Here is a 25,592-nt window from a genome sequence, read left to right on the forward strand (position 1 = left end):
AAGGCTTAGTGATCATTCCTCATCACTGGGTGTCATCGTCCATCGTAGTCCGTCGTCGTCGTTAACTGTTATAAAAATCTGAAACTACTGGGCCAAATCTAATCAATCACGATCATTCTTTGGGTATCAAGTTTAAAATTTGTCCGATGTCAACCAATATGGCCGAAATGGCTACAATGCAAGTTTTGTGTATTATTTTCAAACTCACTATGAATAGAGAAAATCAGACCGGTCATAATGTGCAGAATAATCTGTCTGATGTTCATTTACATCAAAACTGTCAGATGACGTCTTCTAGGAATTTTGCCTTAAAATTGAAAAACTATAATAGATAGAGAGAAACTTTATTAGAAAAAATTATCAGAAAATCATTGAAAAAGCAGAAATCGGCAGAGGACTCATTATTGAAGTTATTGCCCTGCAGTGACGAATTTTTACCATTTTGGGGGGATTTTTTATAAATATCTTACCAAAATCTTATCCACTGAAATTTATAGACCACATTTAACCAAAGTTGGCCACAAAAATTATTAGGGTATGAAGATTTAAAATTGTGTCCGATGACCCAGACTGCAAATAAAAATTGCTGATATGGCTATAAATAGATTAAAGACGTCAAACACAAATTTCATCTATCTCTTGCAAACAGCTTTGTATAGAGAAAAACATATTTCACCCCGCATTTTTGCGCCTGTACTAAGTCAGGAGCCTGGGGGCTTTGTTAGTCTTGTCTGTTGTTTTTTTGTAATTTTAGTTTATCTATATATGTTTTGGAGTTTAATGTGACTTCCATTTTCACTGAACCGATACACATTTTGTTAAGGGGCAAGCTGAAGCCCGCCTCCTGGTTAGGGATTTTCTTGCTGTGTTGAAGACCCATTTGTGGCCTTCGGATGTTTTTTTGCTTTTTGGTCGGGTTGTTGCTTTGACACGTTCCCCATTTCCATACTCAATTTTACAATACAACAAGGGGCGGAAATATTTAGATTGTTAAGATCTATGAGCTGTCAATTTACGTCAAAACTGTCAAACGACTTCTTAGGATTTATTGCCAATAAATGTCAAATTGAAGTATTGTTTTTATTTTTTATTTTTTGCTGATTATTTTGTTAAACAATTGTTCTTCAAGAAAGAATCTGTAATTAAAAAAGTGATAAGCAAAACAAGATCTACAATTAAGTCAACATGACTGAAATGGTCAGTCCAATCCTTATAGAAGTTATTACCCTTTAATGACATTGTTGTCCAAGTTTGATCTATATCTTGAAAACCGCTTTGAATAGAGACGAAACAGGTTTAACCCGCCGCATTTTTGCACCTGTCCCAAGTTGGGAGCCTCTGGGCTTTGTTAGTCTTGTCTGTTGTTTTTGTAATTCTAGTTCATCTATATGTATTGGCCAGCTGAAGCTTGCAATGAGTGCGGTATTTTATTGCTGTGTTGAAGGCCCATTGGTGACCTTCGGATGTTTTTTTACTCTTTGGTTGGGTTGTTGCTTTGACACATTCCCTATTTCCATACTAAATTTTACAATACGACAGGGGCGGAAATATTTAGATTGTTAAGATCTATCAGCTGTTAAATTAGGTCAAGAACTATCAAACGACAAGTTATTGCCAGTCGATGTCAAATGTTACTATTATTTTTTTTAATTTTTGCTGATTATTTTGAAAACAAAAGTTTTTCAAGAAAGAAACTTTAATTTAAAAAAGTGATTAGCAAATCAAGATCTACAATTAAGTCAACATGACTGAAATGGTCAGTTCAATCCTTATTGAAGTTATTGCTTTTCAATGAAATTTTGTCCATGTTTTATCACTTTATTTTATGCTTATTTTCTTGAAAATCGTAATAGATATATAGGATATATAGAAATTGTAAACAACAATCATTATCAGCAAGACAAGATCTACAAACGAGACATCATTGCTGAAATCTTCAGTTGACTCATTATTAGAGTTGTGACCATCTGAAGATTTTTTTTACCATTTTCTTTTTGTTTGTGCCAATTATCTCGAAAACTATAATAGATACAAATGTAGATAGAAACTTTAAAAAGGAAAAAATGATCAGCAGGGCAAGGCCTACAAATATGTAAACATGACTGAAATTGCCAATTTGTTATAGAGGTATAACCCTTTGATTATGTTTTACCAAAAAGTGGTCAATGTTGAATAGACAGATGAACGACGCAGGCTGTTCAGAGCCTCTGGTGTCAGGGACTTAATCATTTTAATATTTGTCATGTTTTCAGATGCATGACGTACCAATGAGCAGGAGGGGAAAATAGATCAGTATTTAATAGGGATGTCAACGAGTACTCGAGTACTCGAGTATCGCTCGGTAGTACCGAGTATCGATTACCAAAATGATACTCGACTAATCGGTTTCTTGTTAGAATGCTGTTGCTTTCTTACGTTTATAAACAAAAAAAATATTTAAAAAAATTAAAATACGGTACGATTCGAATGTTTGCGTTTAAACTATCATTTAAAATTCCTCCAAACAGATGTACATGTAAGATATATGAGCAAGAACATTTTTCCAAGGCTTGCACTTTTAGCTAATCTTAGTCACTCCCCGACCTCTGTACCGTCAGAGCATATATTTCATTCCAGTACTGTTAATTACCTAACACATTTTAGAAATCGCTATGACCCAGAAAAAGTTGACAAGATGATATTTTTAAATAAGAACAAATTCGTTGCACCCTGTGTCGACCCTCAGAAAATAATAAATGATATCCGTAAGTTCTAATCATCACCCCTATGTTGATCATTTAATGTGTTTTTCTACGGTTCCCAAATACTGTTGTTTGAGTATTAATTTTTCTATAGATATTAATTAATTACTTGATTAGATTATAACCAGTTTACATAACTAGTACATGTAGTACATGAGCTATTAAATATGGTAAAAAATTCCTTGGACTATATAATCTACTCCTAGGTAATAATGTTGAGGGTTTTACGACCATAAGACAACGACCTCCAATACATGTACATAAAAGGGTATAATTTTGTGTTTCCATTTTGTAAATGTTTTACCGAGCGAGTACTCGAGTACCGCTCGGTAAACCCAACGAGTAATCGATTAGTAAATCTTCACCGAGTTGACATCCCTAGTATTTAACGATAAATTAGATCATGATTAGATAAATTTATACTCTATTCTTTGAAATAATATAAGCTATCGATTTTTTTCAACATTATTTTAATTCAATTGCTAGATAACACGGTCGCAGATGACTACAGGATCCGCCTCCTCGCCTGTACAACTGCATTAATTTTACGATGGCAAATTGTCAACTATAGTATTGCTAGTCCTTATATAACATATTTTACGTTGATTTGTCTTTTGAGGGTAAAAGTACTGTTTTAATAAAGTAATTATACCGTTTTTGAAGTACTATCTAATGGCAATACACCTGGAACACATTTAAGATGAATTACCTCTGATTTTGTCAGTCGTTGGTCGTTCTATTTTGAATAGTCCTGTGCTTCAAAAACACCAAGTTTATATATTTTTTTTTACAGAACAATATTATGCAACCTTTGATATATTTCTGTTTACAGCATCAGCTGATTTTCAGGTAAAACTGAACCTAACTAATGACAACCAACACAAACAGCCTACTTTCAATGATGCAGTTGTACAAAATGTTGACAACTTAACGCCAGACTTGATGAGGGTTCTTGGTAGTTATCCTGCTGGAGCAGAAAAAGGATCTGTTATCATATTTTTAAAATCGTTAGAAAAAGACCTTGCAAAAAGACTCCAGGGTAGTCTTATTGATGATAGTTTTTGTGGGTTAATAGACAAACTGTTTAATGACAAATCAATAAAAACATCATTGTCTAAAGGAGAGTATAAGCTGGAAGTTACAATAGAACCTTACGAAGGAGTAGTCTCTCAAGGTTTGAGTACGTATTGAAATCAATTAGTTATATAGAGAGAACTCTTATTGCATTTATACATTATAAATCATACTTAGATTAAACCAATTCGGTTTTTTATAATGACAGTAACAAAAAGAATAATTATGCTTAGATGGATAATGAAATATTAACTAAACAATTATTTTTAGGAAATGTTAAAAACGATATCAAATTAAAGTAATTTGACTCACAATAATTTTCTAGCTTCATTTATTTTAGATTTGATATTAAGCTAATAACAATACGTTTTTGGTTAGATCTATGTACCGTTTATTTTTTTTTTTTTATTGTACATTTATAGATGAATCTGAATGTTTGACTGAAAATGAAAAACGTTCACCATCAAACCTGATATCTGTTAACAGATCCTTTTTGATCGACCAGATAAATGTTATTGCATTATTGCAAGCTTTTGGCAGTACCAACACAGAGACTATTGCGAAATTTGAAAAGGCTGGAATTTATAAAGCAACTGAAATCACAAAGCAGTCGGAAATTTTTCTTGATGTTGTTGAGAAAGAAGGGCTTCAAGAGGCATTTTGTAATATTCTGCAAGAAAAAGAAATGACATATGTTCTTAACAGACTTCAAACGTATCAGAAAGTGTGTTCTGCAGGTATTCATTTTCGTTTTGATATGGAAAACATCTACAATTTAGTTTCGTCTTTCTTCGTTTCAAATTCACAATCACCGTGTAATTATACAATTACAACATCTACTTTTAAAATACTAAATATAATGACTTGTATTCTGAGTGTTGCTATGTTTTAATGTCAATTGTGTATAAGCAGTTTTAGTCCAAAATTAAATAACAGATACCAAAAGTTACTGTAGAGACATGACATTAAAATAAAAGGAACAGTTTTTATTTCAAATGTTATATTTTTCAGATTATACCAATTTGCGGAGAAATATCATTCACAAGTTTGAAAAACTTGTAAATAACTTAGATATCGATGACATGAGGGAGACATTCGTTGAGAGGAAAGTATTTGATAACGCTACGTTTGATATATTAGAAGAGCAATTTGAAGACAACAGGGAACAAGCAACAGCTGCAGTTCTCATTGAAATATTAAAAGCAGGACATGAAGCCGTAGTGACTTTGGTGGATGTTTTATACATGAACGCCATTGATTCTCTGGCTAATGATTTACTTGCACCGCTCCCAGCGAAAACTGATGACGAAGAATATGAAGAAGGTAAACCTTCTCAATAATACTCAATTACGATACGCTGTAATTTAGAGATTTACTATTACACATGGGAATCAAAGTCTTTCTATGTTGTGATGTTACACTATTGTTTCAGGTAAGGGTGAAAGTTGGTACCTATTAAAACGTTTGAACCCGCTGCATTTGTATGAACCTTACCATCTTAATGTTTAGATCAATGCACAAAGTACAGTGGCTTGTGTAACTTTCATACCTACCGGTAATATCCCACGTAATTCAGACCAATACTAAGTTACTAAGTTCGATATTTATTCTTTACAACAAAACACACAATGATATATGTTCAACTATATCTAGAAATTTGCAAATTATTAATGAATCACATGCCATTCTATTGAAGCACAACTCAATTTGAATTTTTTTTTCAGATACAGAAATGGAATTTAGCAAATCTGAAGGCTTGTTGTTTAAGGGAACTTTTCAAATAATTGTAGAAAACGGTATGACTAATGGCTTTTAAAAACTGCATATACCAGAATAATTAGTTTATGATAACTGTATTCATTCTCTTGACAATAGAACCGTTAGTGATTCATTAACACCGAGTGAATTCTCATTGTGACAACGACTTTGGTACTAACATTATTTTTGAATGATACTTTCAATTGTAAACTGTCAGTAATAATCTATATCATTGCTTTTGTTCATTAAAAAAAATAAGATATCAAGATGGCGGCAATAAGTTCATAACAAAGGGTTTTTATGTGATTTTTATACGACCGCAAAAAAATTTTTGTGGTCGTATATTGGTATGGCGTCGTCGTCGTCGTCGTCGTCGTCGTCGTCGTCGTCGTCTGGCGTCGTCCGGCGTCGTCCGGCGTCGTCCGAAGACACATTGGTTTTCGCACTCTAACTTTAGTTTAAGTGCATGGATCTCTATGAAATTTTACCACAAGGTTCAATACCACAAAAGGAAGGTTGGGATTGATTTTGGGGGTTATGGTACCAACAGTAAAGGAATTAGGGGCCGAAAAGGGGCCAAAAATAAGCATTTTTGTAACTTCCAGACATAACTTGTGTGTTAGTGTATGGATCTCTCTGACATTGTACCACAAGGTTCCATATCACAAAAGGAATGCTAGGATTGATTTTGGGGGTAATTGCCTCAAAATTTTAGGAATTAGGGGCCAAAAAAGGGGCAAAAAACAAGCATTTTTCTAGTTTCATGACAATAACTTGTGTGTAAGTGTATGGATCTTTCTGAAATTGTACTACAAGGTTCCATATCACAAAGGGAAAGCTGGAATTGAGTTTGGGGGTAATTGCCGAAACGTTTAGGAATTGGGGGCCAAAAATAAGCATTTTTCTAGTTTCCAGACAATAACTTGTGTTCAAGTGTATGGATCTCTCTGAAATTGTACTGCAAGGTACCATACCACAAAGGGAAAGCTGGCATTGATGATGGGGGTAATTGCCTCAATATTTAAGGAATTAGGGGCCAAAAAGGGGCAAAAAACAAGCATTTTTCTAGTTTCAGGACAATAACTTGTGTGTAAGTGTATGGATCTCTCTGAAATTGTACTGCAAGGTACCATACCACAAAGGGAAGGCTGGGATTGATGATGGGGGTAATTGCCTCAATATTTTAGGAATTTGGGGCCAAAAAGGGGCCAAAAAACACATTTTTCTAGTTTCCAGACAATAACTTGTGTTCAAATGTATGGATCTCTCTGAAATTGTACTGCAAGGTTCCATATCACAAAGGGAAGGCTGGGATTGAGTTTGGGGGTGATGAATCATAAGGGGGTTCAAAAAATTTGGGGGGGGGGGGGGGCGGATTTTTTTTTTTTTCATTTTTTTTTCTTTTTTTCCTTTTTTTTTCTTTAAAATTTTTCCATTTTAAGTTGGTTATTTCTGATTTATATTTAAAAGCAAATAATAATGATATGGTAGGAGATACACACCAAACAGGATGTGTAAATTATTATATAATAAGTATTGTGCAATAGCAAAAAATTTTCAATTGCACAGTATTGCACAATAGCAAGAAATCTTCAATTGCACAGTATTTTAAATTGGTCCACATTGAGGTCCGAAGGGTCCAAAATTAAACTTTGTTTGATTTCATCAAAAATTGAATTCTTAGGGTTCTTTGATATGCTGAATCTAAACATGTATTTAGATTTTTTATTATGGGCCCAGTTTTCAAGTTGGTCCAAATCTGGGTCCAAAATTAAACTTTGTTTGATTTCAACAAAAATTAAATATATGGGGTTCTTTGATATGCTGAATCTAACCATGTATTTAGATTTTGGATATTGGACCATAATAGGTGAATGTCCAATTTAAAATTTTTAAGTTCTTAGACCACATTCATTCTGTGTCAGAAATTTATGCTGTGTCAAATATTTAATCACAATCCAAATGCAAAGCTGTATCAAGCTTGAATGTTGTGTCCATACTTGCCCCAACTGTTCAGGGTTCGACCTCTGCGGTCGTATCAAGCTGCGCCCTGCGGAGCATTTTATTTAGTTCGTATATGTTTTAGAGATTCAAGCATTTTTGTATTTGACTTCGAAACGTTTAGAGTTTTTATAATCTTCGTCACAAACCTCGTAAACACTTACAAATGCCAACATTATACACCGTCACAGAACAGCAGTCCACAATTTGTTTAAGATATATTGACAAATGAATACAACTAATTTGGGATGTACGACAATATGACAATATGACAACAGCACAACAATTCAAAACAACAAAAAGTTGTCAATGCACGGTCATCAACAATAGACAGGTGTAGAGGCCATACAAAATCTGCCATTAAAAACGCAAAATTACTCAAAATCCTTTCAATGTATCAAGATAAACAAGCAAATAAACCAAAACCTTAAGCAATATTTTGACACATTACCTCTTTTAATCTTGATCAATAGAAGTATAAATGTTGAATTAAAGAGCACACAGAATACAACAATATCTAGATATATATATATATATAATAGAAATGCAATAAATTACGAAGCTTGCAATACAAAGGTCGAAGAAAAACAAGCAATCAAAAAGTAACAATCAAACTTATTTGTGTACATTACAAAAATATTGAATAAAAAAAATCAATTCACAAAAAAAGTCAATGCACGCAGTTCACCTACAGATAGTACAAATTAATTTAACTTGTTGATACAAATATATGCTACGAAAGCGTATAAGAGTCACACAACTTGTTTTTGTATTTTTCTTCCTATCTTTGCGTTATAATGCAAACATTTGCGAAATAACGCAAACCTTTTCGTGATAGCGCAAACCTTTGCGATATAAAGCATACTTTTGCGAAAGAACGCAAACCTTTGCGTTATAACGCAAACATTTTGATTTCAATATTCGTTAAGTTTAGTATATATGTCCGTCTGTCATTAAATTTCGGTTGTGATTTAGTTAAGAAAAGAACCATAAATACAAGGCCAAATCATTATAATAAATATGCATAGGAATAAGGGATCAGAAAAGTATATAACTTAATAAGAATATAGATAACATTTTATGTTATAGGCATATTTTGATTTAAAGGCCAATTTTTTTTCCATTTTGATTAAGTAGATAAGAGCTTAAATAATGTGAAATTGTCATGTCAAATAGACAGAATGATCTCTCTGCTGTAAAATGAATTATTAAGAACATTTTTTTTTATGTAAGATTGATTGATTGATTTTGATTTTTGGTGTTTTAACGCCACTTTTAAGCACCGCTTTTGGGCTATTTCGTGGCGGCCAGTTTTTATGGAGGAAGCCGGAGTGCCCGGAGAAAACCACCGACCTTCGATAAGAAAACTGACAATCCTAGTCAATTAAGATTGAAGTCGAGTGCATCCGCACAAGCGGGGTTCGAACTCACAACCTCAGTGTTGACTGGCAAGTGATTACAGTAGTAACTACTTAGACCACTCGGCCACCGAGGCCCCTTTTGATGTAAGAAATCGTTTTTTAAAATCTCAGAATATAATAAAGATTCTTTGATAAAAAGTCAAGAAAGATTCATTTCAATCTAGTGTGGTAACTTTAAGATGCTTAGGTAACAATTTGAATGAAGAGATCATAATTTTATCGATAAAACATCTTCATTTTATACATTTATTGCAAACAGGTAGCTTGTTTGAATCTAACCAACCTTACACAATCATCAAACGAGAGCTTTGGAAGTCTATTTACATTCGGCTATAGCTATATTAGCAGGATTGATTTTTTATTTTCTTCGGTATAACTTCAATTTTCTCATTTTTTGGACCCTTTATAGCTTGCTGTTTGATGTGAGCCAATGTTCCGTGTTGAAGACCGTACTTTGACCTATAATGGTTTACTTTTCAAATTGTGACTTTGATGGAGAGTTTTCTCATTGGCATTCATACGACATCTTCTTATTATATCTATTATCCTGCTCATTATTAAAATTGATTTGTTCTAAAAATTCAAGCATTTTACTTTGCAATGAGTACAAAGGGGATACATTTTAATATATACAGCCTCCTCAATTAATAACTGCTGCTTCCTTTGAATATTAAATAAGAAATAAGATAAAACAAATTTTTGCGTTATTACGCAAAGGTTTGCGTTATATCGCAAATGTTTGCGGTATAACGCAAAGATACGCTTCCGTAATATGCCGTACTTTTAGATTGAAATTTTATCCATGATCGAAAGACATCATGGATAAAATTTCAATCTTAAAGTACGGCATATATTCATAAACATCAGACATACGAATTATGTTTGTGTTTTTATGAAATCTAACTATATTTTAATATTAAGAGAAAGAAATCGTTTAAATCCACTCAATGAATATGTGAAAGAAGAAAAAAAATCAACTATATAATGTATGTTCAGTAGAACATGTAGTTGAGGGTTTTTGGTTTGTCAATGTTATTTTAAGATAAAAAGAAGAGAGGTAATTAACTCATGGTTACCATACGACCTTCAACAATGAGCACACAAATATTGTTAAGTACGGTCCTGATATGACAAACATTAATTAAGACTCAATCTAAAAGAAAACAATAAAGACTTATTTTAAGCTAAATAAATTAGTCAACGAGATAAATATGATAGAAACATCCACTAAATTACAGGGTCCTGACCTGGGAATGGCACATCTACATCAAAAATGTTGCGAGGTTAAACATGTTTGCGAGCACACTCTTACCCGGGACAGTGGTGTCACAACGCCAACAAACCAATAGAACAAACTGTTACAGCGCTTCTATAATAGCATGCAAAGCAAACCTTTGATCAACTTGCTTGCTATGTTTGTTTGGATGTTTGTACACAACAGGTAGTTAGTCTGTTTCAGTCTGTTTACTATATACTGGAATTTGATTGGATAATAAACATTAGCTTCATTTCATGTCAATTTTTAATGTCCAATCAAATCCCAGTATATATAAAAACAAACTGAAACTCCGTCTACCTATTGTTTTCAAACATCTAAGCAAACATAGCAAGCAAGTTGATCAAAGGTTTGCTTTGCATGCTTTTATAGAAGAGCTAGTTTGAAAGGTTCCGACTTGTCTCTTCGGTATGAAATAAAACACAAACCACAAATTATACAGAAAACAACGATCTCAACTATAGACTATAATTATTGAACAGTAATTCATGGTCAAATTATGAAAAAATGAATAATGTTTTAAGACTTTTTTTTTACTTTAATGACCTTTCTAGTTCTTTTTTATTTAGAAATAGATGACTGTGCTATGGAAAAAAAGGAAGTAGGAGAAGAGACTTGTTCCAAATGCCTGAAATATAAGGAATTCTATGCGAATGAACTTTTGGAAAGAGATAAAGCCAACTTAAAAAACTATGACAAAATATTGGTTCAACAAGAGTATAAACAGTTCCTAATGGACACAATGAACAAGGATATAAAAATTTCAGAAGGTCTTGTTAGATAACAGAATATATGTTAGATAACAGAATATAACACATATATTAAGTATATCTTATATAGATATAAGAAGATGTGGTATGAGTGCTAATGAGACAACTCTTCATCCAAGTCAAAATTTATAAAAGTAAACCATTATAGGTCACAGTACGGTCTTCAACGCGGAGCCTTGGCTCACACCGAACAGTAAGCTATAAAGAGCCCAAAAATAACTAGTGTAAAACCATTCAAACGGGAAAATCAACGGTCTAATCTATATAAAAAACGAGAAACGAGAAACACTTATGAACCACACCAACAAACGACAACTACTGAAATCAGATTCCTGACTTAGGACAGGTGCTAACAAATGCAGCGGGTTTAAACGTTTTAGTGGTACCAAACCTTCACCCTTTTTCTGAAACAATAGTGTAACATCACAACATAGAAAGACACACTATAAAATATCAACTGAAATAGCTTAACTCAATCAAAGGACATATTAACGCCAGTGAACAAACACTGAACAAATAAGTTTGACCTATGATACAATGCAAATACAAAATAAATAAACTAAGGGAAGAATAATAATAAAAGTAACATGTTATATCGGTATGAAATGTTAAACAATTAAAGAAAAACAATATGCTCGAACAAAAATATCAGCCATTTGCAATAACTTTAAACACAGTTAAATGAAAATAATTTTGTTGTTAGGTATACGTGTACAGTTCCAATAGAGAAAGGAAATATTTTTACAAAATAAATAATTTTGATGTTCATGGTACGAAGTGAAAATTTATAGTAATACCAAACACTTATCAAAGCTGGTATATAGACCAGATATAACCCTGAATAAGATTAAATAACAAAAAAGCATTACAATTAGTATCAACAGGTCAAATAAACAAGAAAGTACGATCGGAGAGTACTCGCAGTTACTGACAGCTAGTTAAAAGCCAAAACAGTTAATAATAAAAAATCATGCATCAGAGACTCTAATCAACTAAAACAAATCCCAGGGATTTAGTATTTAAACGTCATGGACAGTCAAAGAAGACATGACTAGTGCAATGCCAAAAATAAATGTATCGACAGACAGTAGGATAGTTAGGAGTTTAACCTCTTTATAGATCAAAATGAACGTGGGTGTGTCTTTATACATCCCGTTTGAATAGAATACTAATTTAGTTATGTTTTAATTTGCTGATGACAAAATCGATATTAGTGCCAATGTAAACTATATTCAAAGATCTAATTACAACATTGGTAAGATAACCTTTACTAATAAGTTTGTTTAAAGGTTCGATGAGTTTACACGGATCAAATAGTGATTTCCGCGCTTTAAGTACAAAATTACCGTAAAATTTAGGATGTGAAATACCGTTTTTAATCAGTTTTCTACAGGTACAGCCAAATTTACTAATCAAATCTTTGTATCTATGAAAGAACTTAGCAAAAGTTTTATGTAATTTATGGTAACGAAATCCCTGACTTAATAATTTACCAGTGATGTCTACCTAAGATAACTTTAAATCAAAATGTGCAATATACAAATCCTTATAGGAATCATTTAAATGTATGAAATGCTTTTTGTGACTACAATTTGGAAGAGAAATATAGTTTTTATATTCGAAGTCATAGGTACACATAGAGCCTCACTTACCCTTCAGTCGCATGTCAATGTCGATATGTAAATATTTCGGTTTTTTTTTACTATTTTCTTTTTAATCAATCAATATATTTCTTTACATGAACACATGTGTATTACTGTGTCTGTCTTTGATTGTTATCAAAGTTTGAAACCGTAATTCCTATAGTAAACCACACTCCGCCAGCTCATTGACCATGCATATCATTTTCTTACAGATAATGATTTAGTATTCTAGGTTTCTAAATACTTGTGTCCTGCAGTATCGTTTTGATAGATTGACGTGGTAAAGTAAGAAATATATAGGGAAATACTAACCACTTAATCCGTGCTAACAGTCGTCGTGTTGTTAGTTGGAATATAACAAGCATGTTTTGTTGTAAAAGGAACCACTTTAAAGAATTTCCCAATCATCTTAATATATGATAATGTTGAAGGTTCAAATAGCTCTACATTAAAATTGTGTATACTCTTTCCTTAAAAAACTTTATTGTTGTAGCAATATATTTAGACAGCTATCAATATAAAATTTATGTAGTAAAAGTATATTTGTTCATTTAACAGAAAGGTTTTGTCCAATCATTCAGAAGGAAAGGGAAAACTTTTATCGCCACTCTACAGCTGTGCTTGATCTCGGTAAAGAAGCATTAGCGATGTTGTTGAAACATGAACTGTCCAAAAACGGTGTCAAATTTGTAGACTTTCTGGCAGAGAACCGACATAATTTTTATCACTGTGTCTATACATCTTGCTGTCGTTGCCAATTTTACATACCAGAAAAATTGAAAGGCTTTCCGCTATCTGTGGAGCATTTGGAAATTATACTTAATAGCAAAGGCACAAAACTAAACGAACATCGACATGGAAACTTTTCACAGTTGTGTTGTAGTCCTGTCAATCACGACTTAACAATTGGTCAACTTGACTTTGTGCTACTGAAACTTCTATTGGCAAGTCTCCAATTGCAATCTTATGTTCAACAAGCTGTTGATAAAATTGAAACGTGCAGAAATGAGTCATTTTACAAGGCGGATATTGCAAGACTTAAATATGTAAAGTATCTAGAGTTTAAAACAGAATTTCAGGATGCTATTCTAACTGTGTGTCGCTATTGCAACACGGAGAAAGAAATGGTAGGAAAGATGAAGGCCATAATGTTGAGACCACTGGATATGACTTCCTTGTATAAACGTCAACAGAAGATTCTCGACGCAGTCGAAGAGGTATATATCGATAATAAATTCAGGCATGCTTATTATTAGTAAAATACAGAAATGTCAAATTTTCAAATTTGTTGATTTTGTTTTCTCGAAATCTTCTTTCGCTGGCGATTTTTGAAGAAATCCTGCTGGTTCTTATAAAAAAGAAGATGTGGTATGATTGCCAATGAGACAACTCTCAACAAGAGACCAAATGACACCGTACGGCCTTCAACAATGAGCAAAGCCAATACCGCATAGTCAGCTATAAAAGACCCCTATATGTCAAATGTATAAAAATTCAAACCAGAAAACTAACGGCCTAATTATTACTATGCAAAATACCAAAATTAATTCGGTCCTTTGCAAAATTGTGATGGTCAAAACCTTTAGACTACCATTTTTCATGAAGTTTGATGCTACATTTAAAATTTACTTAAAATTATACAAGTCAATCATATCTTTTTCGGCAATAATGTTGGCAATGCATATATTGTCACGTATTTTAAAAGCAATGCTTAATGAAGTTGTAACCCTATATTGTTTAACGATCACACGAGGCATCATCTCTAGAATTTAAAAAAATGTTGATGTAAATCCAGTCTGCTCAACGGCACGGAATACATTCGGTATATATACATTTCATCGGTAAGTGTCAGCATCAAAATTTTCCAACAAACAGTGTTTATACGTGTACTTTATATAATAAAGACAATGAAAACTTCGTTGAAAAACGACTCTTCTAATGACAAACTTGTAGAGTAATTAAATTTTATTGTAAAGTGTCCATAAATGTAATTTGACCTTTTTACAGATAACGGACGAAAAGATCAGAAATCGAGTAGAAGACAAGGTGGGAGTGGTTGAATTCCAATCATCACTTTCAGAAGTAGAGTGCAAACAACTTTGCGGAAAATTTTACAAACAGGCGAAAGATGAATTAACTTATATTCAGGCTGAATCAGAAAAAATCAAACCTCAAGCTGCTTGGTGGGATAAACTCATCTTCCATCATAAATACATGAAAGTATATAAATAATCAACTAAAACATAGGAGAGCAGGCATTCTGATGTTTATATTTACCATTTGTGTAAAGAGCTATGAAGATGTCTTACAATAATTCTGTTTCATGAAAATAATCTACGAATTTACTAGACAATATTACTATTTGGTAAATGCAATTAATGAATTAGAGCGATATCTTTTTGAAAACACTCAAATAAATTCAGGTGTCAATTATTGACATTTTTAAGCAGTTAAGCTGCTTTATGCGAGCACCCTAGATTTGTGTTCTACCCAATAAATGCTGAAATATGTGCCATTGTTATTATCTGGCTGGCTATTATGTTATTTATAACTAATTGAACACTTTTTTCATACTTTTAATTCTGGAATACAAAAAATATGACCAGAAAAACCTTAAATGATCGTCGAACCACCCAAAAGTTTTGAAGTTGCACATAGGAAGTAGTGCTCAATAGAAATCCTTATGTAGTTTATTATCCCCTGTGCTTTTGGCCAAGATGTCAAAGAACAATTGCATGAATTATTTCATCGCCGAAAATCTCTAATTACAAGTCGTTTACAGTTGCCAAATGGCACAAAGCGCAGGAATATTGTATAACGGCTGTGACTAATATGACACGGAGTTGAAGTCTCAGTTGGCGGTAATTTTAACTTCGTCGACAATACGTAAATCAAGGACGTTTTAAATTTGGTGATTTCTGATAATAATCATTTTGTTCAACCGCTAGCTTTATACCGAAAATCGCCAACATGTTATGTGTAAATCCGAGTAAATCGTATCTGACTGACAAAAACAACATCGAAAAACAATGGATGCCATAAACCGGAAATGAAGACAATTATAATACCGGATCTAATTCCGGGGGAGGATAAGGGAAAATCCGGGTTTGCCGATCAAATACAATATATAATAATTCCAGGCATGAGATAAAATACATCTATCATGATGAAATATAAACTCTAGAATTGAAAACCAAAGATATATTGAAAAGAAAGAAAAAGCAGGAAATATTTTATACAGAAACTCAAAATTACTTTTAGTTCACAAATTTTCATGTCAAAAACCAATAAAATGTGACAGCATTTTCCTTATCATTAATAAATATTGATATTACATGTAGATGTTTTTATTGTTTAAACATATTACTACAATTCCATGAGGTAATTTCTTCTCAATTTTGAAGGGCCTATAAAAATCTGGAAGTTTCTTACTTTATTTTCACAGAGGAACTAGCTAATATAATATATAGTGCAACTAGATATGATACACTTAAACAGTTTTGAATTTGAACTGTTTAATATAATGGTATAATTAGTAATAAATAATCAATTGTTGAGACAACACATCCACCCACAGTGATACCCTCAGCCTCCCTCAGCCTTCCTAATACAAAAAAAAAGATTATTTGAATTCATAAATTAATATACAAGACAATTACATTTATTATTAAACAAGTTAAACGACAGTGACACTGACAATGAAACAAGCTAACTTAACACCAAAAGCACATTAAAGTATCTTACTGAGTTATGAACTATTTCAAGTAAAAGCAGGACCTGGAATTTAGGTTGTGGACCTTTCAGTTTGGAGTGTCAAAGGTCCTGGACTGTCCAGTACCAAATGTTAATTTTAACCCCTGCATTCACAGTAAAGCGATTTTGACGTGTATTGCAATTCCAAGTAGAATTTACTTTTGGACATTAAACGTTTCGAATGCGTATTAAACTAATTCAAATCAGTTAATAATGTGAATCGAATTCGAATTATGTGTGAACGCAGCATTGATATATCTAAGAAATGAAGAATATTAAAAAAAGATGGACAAAATATTTGTATTAATTTTGTTGCAATTTTTGTCTTGCCTTGACAGAGTCAAAAAGTGAGACATATATATATATATAGGCATGCTGTTTTTGGCGGAATCAACAATGTATTAGTTTGTGATTTTGTGATAAGGTCTGGTTTCTGGTAGGTCAATGACATTTTGTAAGTAGTTGTGTTAGCATAGGCACATCTCATTACCATAGAGAATATTTGGCCCCACTCCCTTAGTCATGGTCTATTGACTTTGACACTTTGCATAGTTTACATGTATATGTTTGTGATTAGGTCAGTTTAGGGGGAACCACTAGTGGTAGGTTAATGATATTTGGTGTGCAGTTGTATAAACTTTTTCATTTCTAATTTCCATTGAGATTATTTGGCCCCGCCCCCTCAATCATGCTCTTTTTACTTGAAAACTTATGTTACTTTGAAATTTCATTTATTAGTTTTCGATTAGGTTAGTATTAGGGAAACCAATAGTGGTAGGTCAATGATAATTGGCATGTAGGTGTAGAAGCATTAGTACGTCTCATTTCCATAGAGGATATTTGGTCCTCACCCCTCAGTCATATGCATGATCTATTGACTTTGAAACTTTTACTTAGTTTACATGAATGAGTTTGTGATTATTATGATTATGTCAGTTTAAAATTACCAGTAATCTTAAGTCAAAGCTATTTGTTATGCGAACGTATTGGTATTCAAAAGTTTCATTTCAATGGATATTATATAACCCCACCCCCTCATTATGGTTCATTGACTTAGAAATTGAATTTGTGTTAAGGTTTGTTTAAAGGGAACGACTTATGAAAAGTCAATGGTATTTGGTTTGCAGTTGAACAAGCATTGGCACCTTTCATTTCCATCATAGAGATTGTTTAGCCTTGTACCTTCAGTCATGGTTCATTGACTTTGAATATCACTTACATGTTAAAGTATTACTATTTTAAGTGTAACATTTGCATTATCAAAATAACAAATAGGCAAAACATTACGTTGTGTTAATAGCTTATTATAGATTAGACATGTGTAATTATTATAAAAATAAGGAGATGTGGTATGATTGCCAATGAGACAACTATCCACCAAAATTCAAATGAAGTGGATGTAAGCAATTACAGGCAACCGTACAGCCTTCAAAAATATATGTTGCATCATTGCTAGGCCATTATAACAACATCAGCATTTCTTGTAATACTAGTATACAAGAAAATTACACCATTTCAGATAGTTTCAGGTATGATTTGATAATTGTGCATAGTGGCACCAGCTGATCCAACCAAAAGCGCTAATATGGCATATTCAAACTCTAGAACATAGTGGAATTAAACCATACACCACTGTTGGACACCATAATTGAAATTATTATTCTGAAAAGAATATTCCTCCATGCAGCCTGCAACAATTAGCAAAACCTATAGTAAGATATAAACGACCACGAAATGACAAATGTAAAACAATAAAACTAAAGCAGCCTGATTTATGTACAAAACAATTATGAAAAATAAATATGATATACAGCAACAATCAACAATCACCAAATTACTGGGTCCTCACTATGGACAGGTACATACAGAATGTGGCGGGTTAAACATGTTAGCTGGCACAAAACTCTCCCCTAACATGGGACAGTGTATGTGCATAATCTCAGACATTGAATCTTTAAAAAATAAATTGGAAATAACTTTTGAAAGTGGTAGGATTGGATAGCAGAAACATTACGGTACAAACATTATTTGATACTTGAGAAATAGCTGAGATATATAGATTCTACCACTGCATCGAGTGTGATACGATATTTATCCACTCGAGACAGTCAATGACAGTTAAATTTTCAAATTTAAAACGCGAGGCTCGCCGAGCGTTTTAAATATTTAAAATTTAACTGTCGAGAGTGGATAAATATCGTATTACACGAGATTTGGTGGTGGAATCTGTTTCTCTAATGATTTTCAAACAATATTCAGGCAAACTTATTCCGTTTTTTCGAATGATCTGTAAAAAGATGTGTTCTTTCTATGTGACGTCATCAGACATGGTCGCCTTTTTTCATGCCGTCACAATAGGAAATTCAGAGGAAAGCAAGTAAATTCGACGTCATAATCGGATTTTAACCAATGAAGAACTGAGATCAAACGAACCACACGTTGATTAAATTTTTTGTATACAATGGGTGCAGAAAGGGATAAATTGACGAAGAATTAGAGAAAAATATTTTCATCCATTCTTCCGCTATATTCATCTTAACTTCTGCCAAGTTTACCTTTAATTTTTTTAATTAACTGCCTATAGCGCCTTTGGTGCTTTGATTATATAATGTGGCCCTATTTTCACTCAATCTGAAAGTTTATGAATGAAAACTCAAATGTTTAACCAATTTTGGTTTCCAAATTTGCAAATTTTATGATGACATTAAACGCAATAGAGCTTAAGCTTTCTGACTATTACTATTCGTTTATGAATAAAGCTTTTGAAATTGGACGTTTTTTACCTCACATATGTAATGCCCTGAAAAGACAAAAACAATGCAAGCGAGAAAACCTACGGCCGGATTTATGTACAAATCGATAAATGAAATCAAATATCATATACAGCAACAAACGACAACTACTATATGATAAGATCTGACTTTAAGTTTTCTACACGTACAGCCAAACTTCCAAACCAAATATTTGTATCTATGAAATAATTAAGTGAAGGTTTCACATAATCGCCGTTAAAATGATAAAATTAACAACAGGTAAAGAAAAACGTTCATTACGTCGATTTGTGTGTGTGGAGAGTTCAAAGTGTGAATCTGAAATATCTAAAATTAGGAAAGGACGGTTATTGCTGTGAACATTTGACTTTATTAAAGTAAGTTCCGTAAAGTACATTGATGCAGTATTTTTAAAAAATAATTTTGATTATTTAAAGGAGAACAAAATAATTAAAACTTTGTTGCAACAAATTATCTGAAACATTGACTGAAGTTTTTCATAGATACAACGTTTTGGTGGAAACTAGGCTGTATCTATAGAAATTAACCTTATTACTTTTTTTTTTTTTTTTTATATATCATCAACATTAAATATGTGAAAAATTATCGATCGGTTTAAACAAATAGGTACCAAATTATCAACGTCCGTTTGATATCACCTTACTGTAAGTGAGATTTTAGAAAGAGGCGGAAGATATCAAAGGGACAAGACACTCATAAGTTAAAGGGAACCTGAAATGGACAACGCCATGGGGGAAAATGAAAAACGGCAAAAAGACAAAAAAGGCACCAAACTCCACATAGAAAGCAAATGACTGGAAAACATAAAACTTACAAAAAACAGGAAACAATCTCAGATGCTCTGAAATGGTAACCAGTTCATGCTTCACTGTTTCGTTTAAACATATTTCATTTATGAAAAAATCTTTGTTAAGTGGATGAGACGAGTAAATCATATTTATGAAGTCTTCTCCATAATACAATATAATTATGTATAATTATGTATAATATTACAATAAGAATGCATGTAAAACAACCTCATTTATTGGATATAATACGACATGAAAATAGGGTGAAGAACGGAAAAGAAAGAAGCAAAGATTGAGATTTCAGATTTTTTTGTGATGCTAACTTAGATTATGGTGAAAATGCCGACGATGGTCCGTGTCACTATCAATTACACTTACTGTAACTATAAGACATTTGTTTGACCTGAGAATAAAATCATATAAATGTTTGAAAATAAGAGGATTTGGTTTATTTAAAAGTCTTTTCAGGTTAACAGTTTAGTATATAAAATCATAGTTTTCGGAAAGACCATTTAGGTTGTTGGGTTGAGTTTTTCTATATGTAGTGTATTTATGACAAACAAAAAAGAACATATTTATGATTCGTGTCGATCTAATGAGTGAAATAATTTAATTCAAACTGATTTTTACAGTTTGTTCTTAAATTGTTACACAATTCTGCCTTGTAAAGTGAGGGTTAAGCGCTCACAAATAATCAAATCAAATCAAATCATTTTATTGGTGTAAATCCAAATATTGAATTGTTACCGAGACAAACATGGCAATATTTACAAACATACAATATTTAAATTTAAACAAGTGCACATTCATTTTCTATAAGACTATATTTAGATGTTTTGAAAAATATATGAATATGTCTGTCCTAAGCCAGAAGCCTGTATTTCAGCTGTTGGTTGCGGTCTTTCATACTTGTTTTTTAGGCAGTTAAGCTGCCTTATGCGAGCACCCTAGATTTGTGTTCTACCCAATAAATGCTGAAATACGTGCCATTGTTATTATCTAGCTGGCTATTATGTTATTTATAACTAATTGGACATTTTTTTAATACTTTTATTTCTGGAATACAAAAAATATGACCAGAAAAACCTTAAATGATCGTCGAACTACCCAAAACTTTTGAAGTTGCACATAGGAAGTAGTGCTCAATAGAAATCCGTACGTAGTTTATTATCTCCTGTGCTTTTGGCTACGATGTCAAAGAACAATTGTATGAAATATTTCATCGCCGAAAATCGGTAATTACAAGTCGTTTATATTTCCCAAATGGCAAAATGCGCAGGAATATTGTTCATGTACAACAAATCTCTATGATAGAGGAAATAAAGTTATATAAGTGGGTGGTAATTTCTAACTTATCTTGCCAAATAAGGTTGTTGTTATTTTATGAATGAAACGAGGTCATGAAAACAGATGTGGAAATCGACGTTGATGGGAAGTTTTAAGTAATGTGGACAACTCGTCCCCGAGACAAGTCGGACCGAATCCACTCAAAACCGTCTAAGAAGACAACTTTTACCGTTTGTCAGATTTACTTAGGGTTTCCTAAAATATTAGACTAACATGTCTAGCGGAGCCATTTATCTTTTGTTTGTGCATTGGGGTCTATTTAGGGGTATTTGGAGGGGCCCGAAGAAGGGGGGTTTACTATAGAACCCTATGGGATTTTATTTTTTTATACGACCGCAAAAAATTTTTTGTGGTCGTATATTGGTATGACGTTGGCGTCGTCGTCGTCGTCGTCGTCGTCTGGCGTCGTCCGGCGTCGTCCGAAGACACATTGGTTTTCGCACTCTAACTTTAGTTTAAGTGAATGGATCTCTATGAAATTTTACCACAAGGTTCAATACCACAAAAGGAAGGTTGGGATTGATTTTGGGGGTTATGGTACCAACAGTAAAGGAATTAGGGGCCAAAAAGGGGCCAAAAATAAGCATTTTTGTAACTTCCAGACATAACTTGTGTGTTAGTGTATGGATCTCTCTGACATTGTACCACAAGGTTCCATATCACAAAAGGAATGCTGGGATTGATTTTGGGGGTAATTGCCTCAAAATTTTAGGAATTAGGGGCCAAAAAAGGGTCAAAAAACAAGCATTTTTCTAGTTTCATGACAATAACTTGTGTTTAAGTGTATGGATCTTTCTGAAATTGTACTACAAGGTTCCATATCACAAAGGGAAAGCTGGAATTGAGTTTGGGGGTAATTGCCGAAACGTTTAGGAATTGGGGGCCAAAAATAAGCATTTTTCTAGTTTCCAGACAATAACTTGTGTTCAAGTGTATGGATCTCTCTGAAATTGTACTGCAAGGTACCATACCAGAAAGGAAAGGCTTGGATTGATGATGGGGGTAATAGCCTCAATATTTTAGGAATTAGGGGCCAAAAAGGGGCAAAAAACAAGCATTTCTAGTTTCAGGACAATAACTTGTGTGTAAGTGTATGGATCTTTCTGAAATTGTACTACAAGGTTCCATATCACAAAGAGATAGCTGGAATTGACTTTGGGGGTAATTGCCCTAAACGTTTAGGAATTTGGGGCCAAAAAGGGGCCAAAAAACACATTTTTCTAGTTTCCAGACAATAACTTGTGTTCAAGTGTATGGATCTCTCTGAATTTGTACTGCAAGGTACCATACCACAAAGGGAAGGTGAGGATTAAGTTTGGGGGTGATGAATCATAAAAAAATTTGGGGGGGGGGGGGGATTTTTTTTTTTCCTTTTTTTTTTCTTTTAAAATTTTCCATTTTAAGTTGGTTATTTCTGATTTATATTTAAAAGCAAATAATAATGATATGGTAGGAGATACACACCAAACAGGATGTGTAAATTATTATATAATAAGTATTGTGCAATAGCAAGAAATTTTCAATTGCACAGTATTGCACAATAGCAAGAAATCTTCAATTGCACAGTATTGCGCAATAGCAAGAAATCTTCAATTGCACAGTATTGCGCAATAGCAAGAAATATCCAATAGCACAATATTGCGCAATAGCAAGAAATTGTCAATTGTACAGTATTGCGCAATAGCAAGAAATATTTAATTGCACAGTATTGTGCAAAAGAAGATACTTCGTATAAATTGCTTATTTCTTGACCAATTTCAATGGGGTTTTATTCTTGAATTCTTGGGGTTCTTTAATATGCTGAATCTAACCGTGTATTTAGTTTTTGGATTTTAGGCCCCGTTTATAAATTGGTCCACATTGAGGTCCAAAGGGTCCAAAATTAAACTTTGTTTGATTTCATCAAAAATTGAATTATTTGGGTTCTTTGATATGCCGAATCTAACCGTGTATTTAGATTCTTAATTTTTGGTTCCGTTTTCAAATTGGTCTACATTAAGGTCCAAAGGGTCCAAAATAAAACTTAGTTTGATTTTAACAAAAATTGAATTCTTAGGGTTCTTTGATATGCTGAATCTAAACATGTATTTAGAATTTTGATTATGGGCCCAGTTTTCAAGTTGGTCCAAATCGGGGTCCAAAATTAAACTTTGTTTGATTTCAACAAAAATTGAATATATGGGGTTCTTTGATATGCTGAATCTAACCATGTATTTAGATTTTTGATTTTTGGGCCCCGTTATCAACTTTGTCCACATTGAGGTCAAAAGGGTCCAAAATTAAAGTTTGTTTGATTTCATCAAAAATTGAATTCTTGGGGTTCTTTGATATGCTGAATCTAACAATGTATTTAGATTTTGGATATTAGACCATAATAGGTGAATGTCCAATTTAAAATTTTTAAGTTCTTAGACCACATTCATTCTGTGTCAGAAACCTATGCTGTGTCAAATATTTAATCACAATCCAAATGCAAAGCTGTATCAGCTTGAATGTTGTGTCCATACTTGCCCCAACTGTTCAGGGTTCGACCTCTGCGGTCGTATCAAGCTGCGCCCTGCGGAGCATTTTATTAAATTTTCAAATGACTATTTCTCAAAAACAGTAGGTGATAGACACATGCAGTCTTCAGTAATGAGAACAGGACAATACAAAAAATCAACCAAAATATAGGGTGAGTCCCGGGGGGTCATCCCAACCCCCTTTAATTTGAAAATGTACTTTTATCTTGTAAACCGTCGCGATCCCCAACCCTAAACAATATATATACTTGAATGGGACAATTAAAGAAATCAAATGAAAATAATTTGGGGGAGTCCCCAGTGTCGTCCCACCCACTCCTGTTTGAGAACTTGGAAATGGTCAAGATCCCCACCCCTAAACCATACACTACCAACAATTTGCCTAACGTTTACATGTACATTAAATGCCGCTATATAAATAGTACTTTTAGGAATCATAACTATTCAGTACATTAAATGCCGTTATATAAACAGTACTTTCAGGAAACATAAATAATCAGTACATTAAATGCCGCTATATTTACAGTACTTTTAGGAAACATCGCTAATCATTACATTAAATGTCGCTATATAAAAAGTACTTTTAGGAAACATCATTAATCAGTACATTTATTTATATATCATTTTTAGTAATGTTGAGAAAAAATTGTTTTCAGTACTGAAAATTTCGGTCATTTTTCAGTACTGAAAATTTCAGTCACTTTTCAGTACTGAAAAGTTCAGTCACTTTTCAGTACTGAAAATTTCATTCATTTTTCATTACTGAAAATTTTAGTCATTTTTCAGTACTGAAAATTTCAGTCATTTTACAGTACTGTAAATTTCAGTCATTTCACAGTACTGAATATTTTAGTCATTTTTCAGTACTGAAAATTTCAGTCATTTTTCAGTACTTAAACTTTTTGTCATCTTTAAATTAAGCTGAGTTTAAGTTCTTCTACACATACAATATTAGGTCAATGTCAGAAAAATATAAAATGTTTGTATGAGGCTGAGAAATGGGGGGGGGGGGGGGGGGGGTGGGGGGTGGGGGGGGATAACCACTAAACTACAGGCTCATGATAATGTGGCAGGATTCAACATGTCTGTGAGCGCTCAACCCATCCCTAAACGTAGACAGTGGTGTAATAGTACAACATAAAAACAACGTGTAAAAGTCAGTTGCAATTGGATTAACCCAAAAGATCGGTACGAGACACATCAACAACTAATTAACATTAACTAAAGATGATAAACGTGAAACACCGAAATAAGAGTATTTGTAGTAACTGAAAACTTGTTAGAAGCCAATTAAAACCAACATATAAATCATGATCTTCCAGACTAAAGTATCAATCAGTGGCGGATCAAGAAATGTTCATAAGAGGGGTGGGGCAAGAGGAAACTCGCTCTAATCATGCTTCAGTAATTCCCTATATAATCAACCAAATTTTTCCCACAAAAGGGGATTGGGCACCCCGCCCCCAAAATCCGCCTCTGTCAATCATTACATACACAACAAACGGATTTAGTCATAAACAGTCTGGAAAACGCCATTACCTTGTATACTTGTACCTTGAAAACATATACATTTGTACGATCAAGGTTCTGGAAAAGTGGTGGTCCGAAGGTTTTGACCAGTAGATTTTTCTTCAAGGACCAACAGGGAATAACGATTTTGAGAACTCTGCAATATCTTTTATATACAATTTCTAAAGGAAAGATGT

At 33.0% G+C, this 25,592-nt stretch overlaps 1 protein-coding gene across 3 annotated transcripts in view; it reads left to right on the forward strand.

Moving 5' to 3' along the window:
* Positions 1-16,734, forward strand: part of LOC127736713 (uncharacterized) — a 102,427-nt gene extending 85,693 nt beyond the window's left edge. For 2 of the 3 annotated variants that reach the window (XM_052247299.1, XM_052247298.1), the window contains 7 exons: positions 3,574-3,921; positions 4,238-4,552; positions 4,827-5,138; positions 5,540-5,611; positions 10,841-11,041; positions 13,243-13,901; positions 14,692-16,734. In XM_052247299.1, the coding sequence (XP_052103259.1) occupies positions 3,574-3,921; positions 4,238-4,552; positions 4,827-5,138; positions 5,540-5,611; positions 10,841-11,041; positions 13,243-13,901; positions 14,692-14,916 (2,132 nt within the window). In that variant the 3' untranslated portion in view covers positions 14,917-16,734. The remainder of the gene's footprint in view (positions 1-3,573; positions 3,922-4,237; positions 4,553-4,826; positions 5,139-5,539; positions 5,612-10,840; positions 11,042-13,242; positions 13,902-14,691) is intronic. The other variant, XM_052247300.1, reaches the window with a different exon arrangement.
* Positions 16,735-25,592: the final 8,858 nt, after the last annotated feature.

The sequence above is a fragment of the Mytilus californianus genome, unplaced genomic scaffold, assembly GCF_021869535.1.
Source record: "Mytilus californianus isolate M0D057914Y unplaced genomic scaffold, xbMytCali1.0.p SCAF_35, whole genome shotgun sequence".
Lineage (NCBI taxonomy): Eukaryota > Metazoa > Mollusca > Bivalvia > Mytilida > Mytilidae > Mytilus > Mytilus californianus.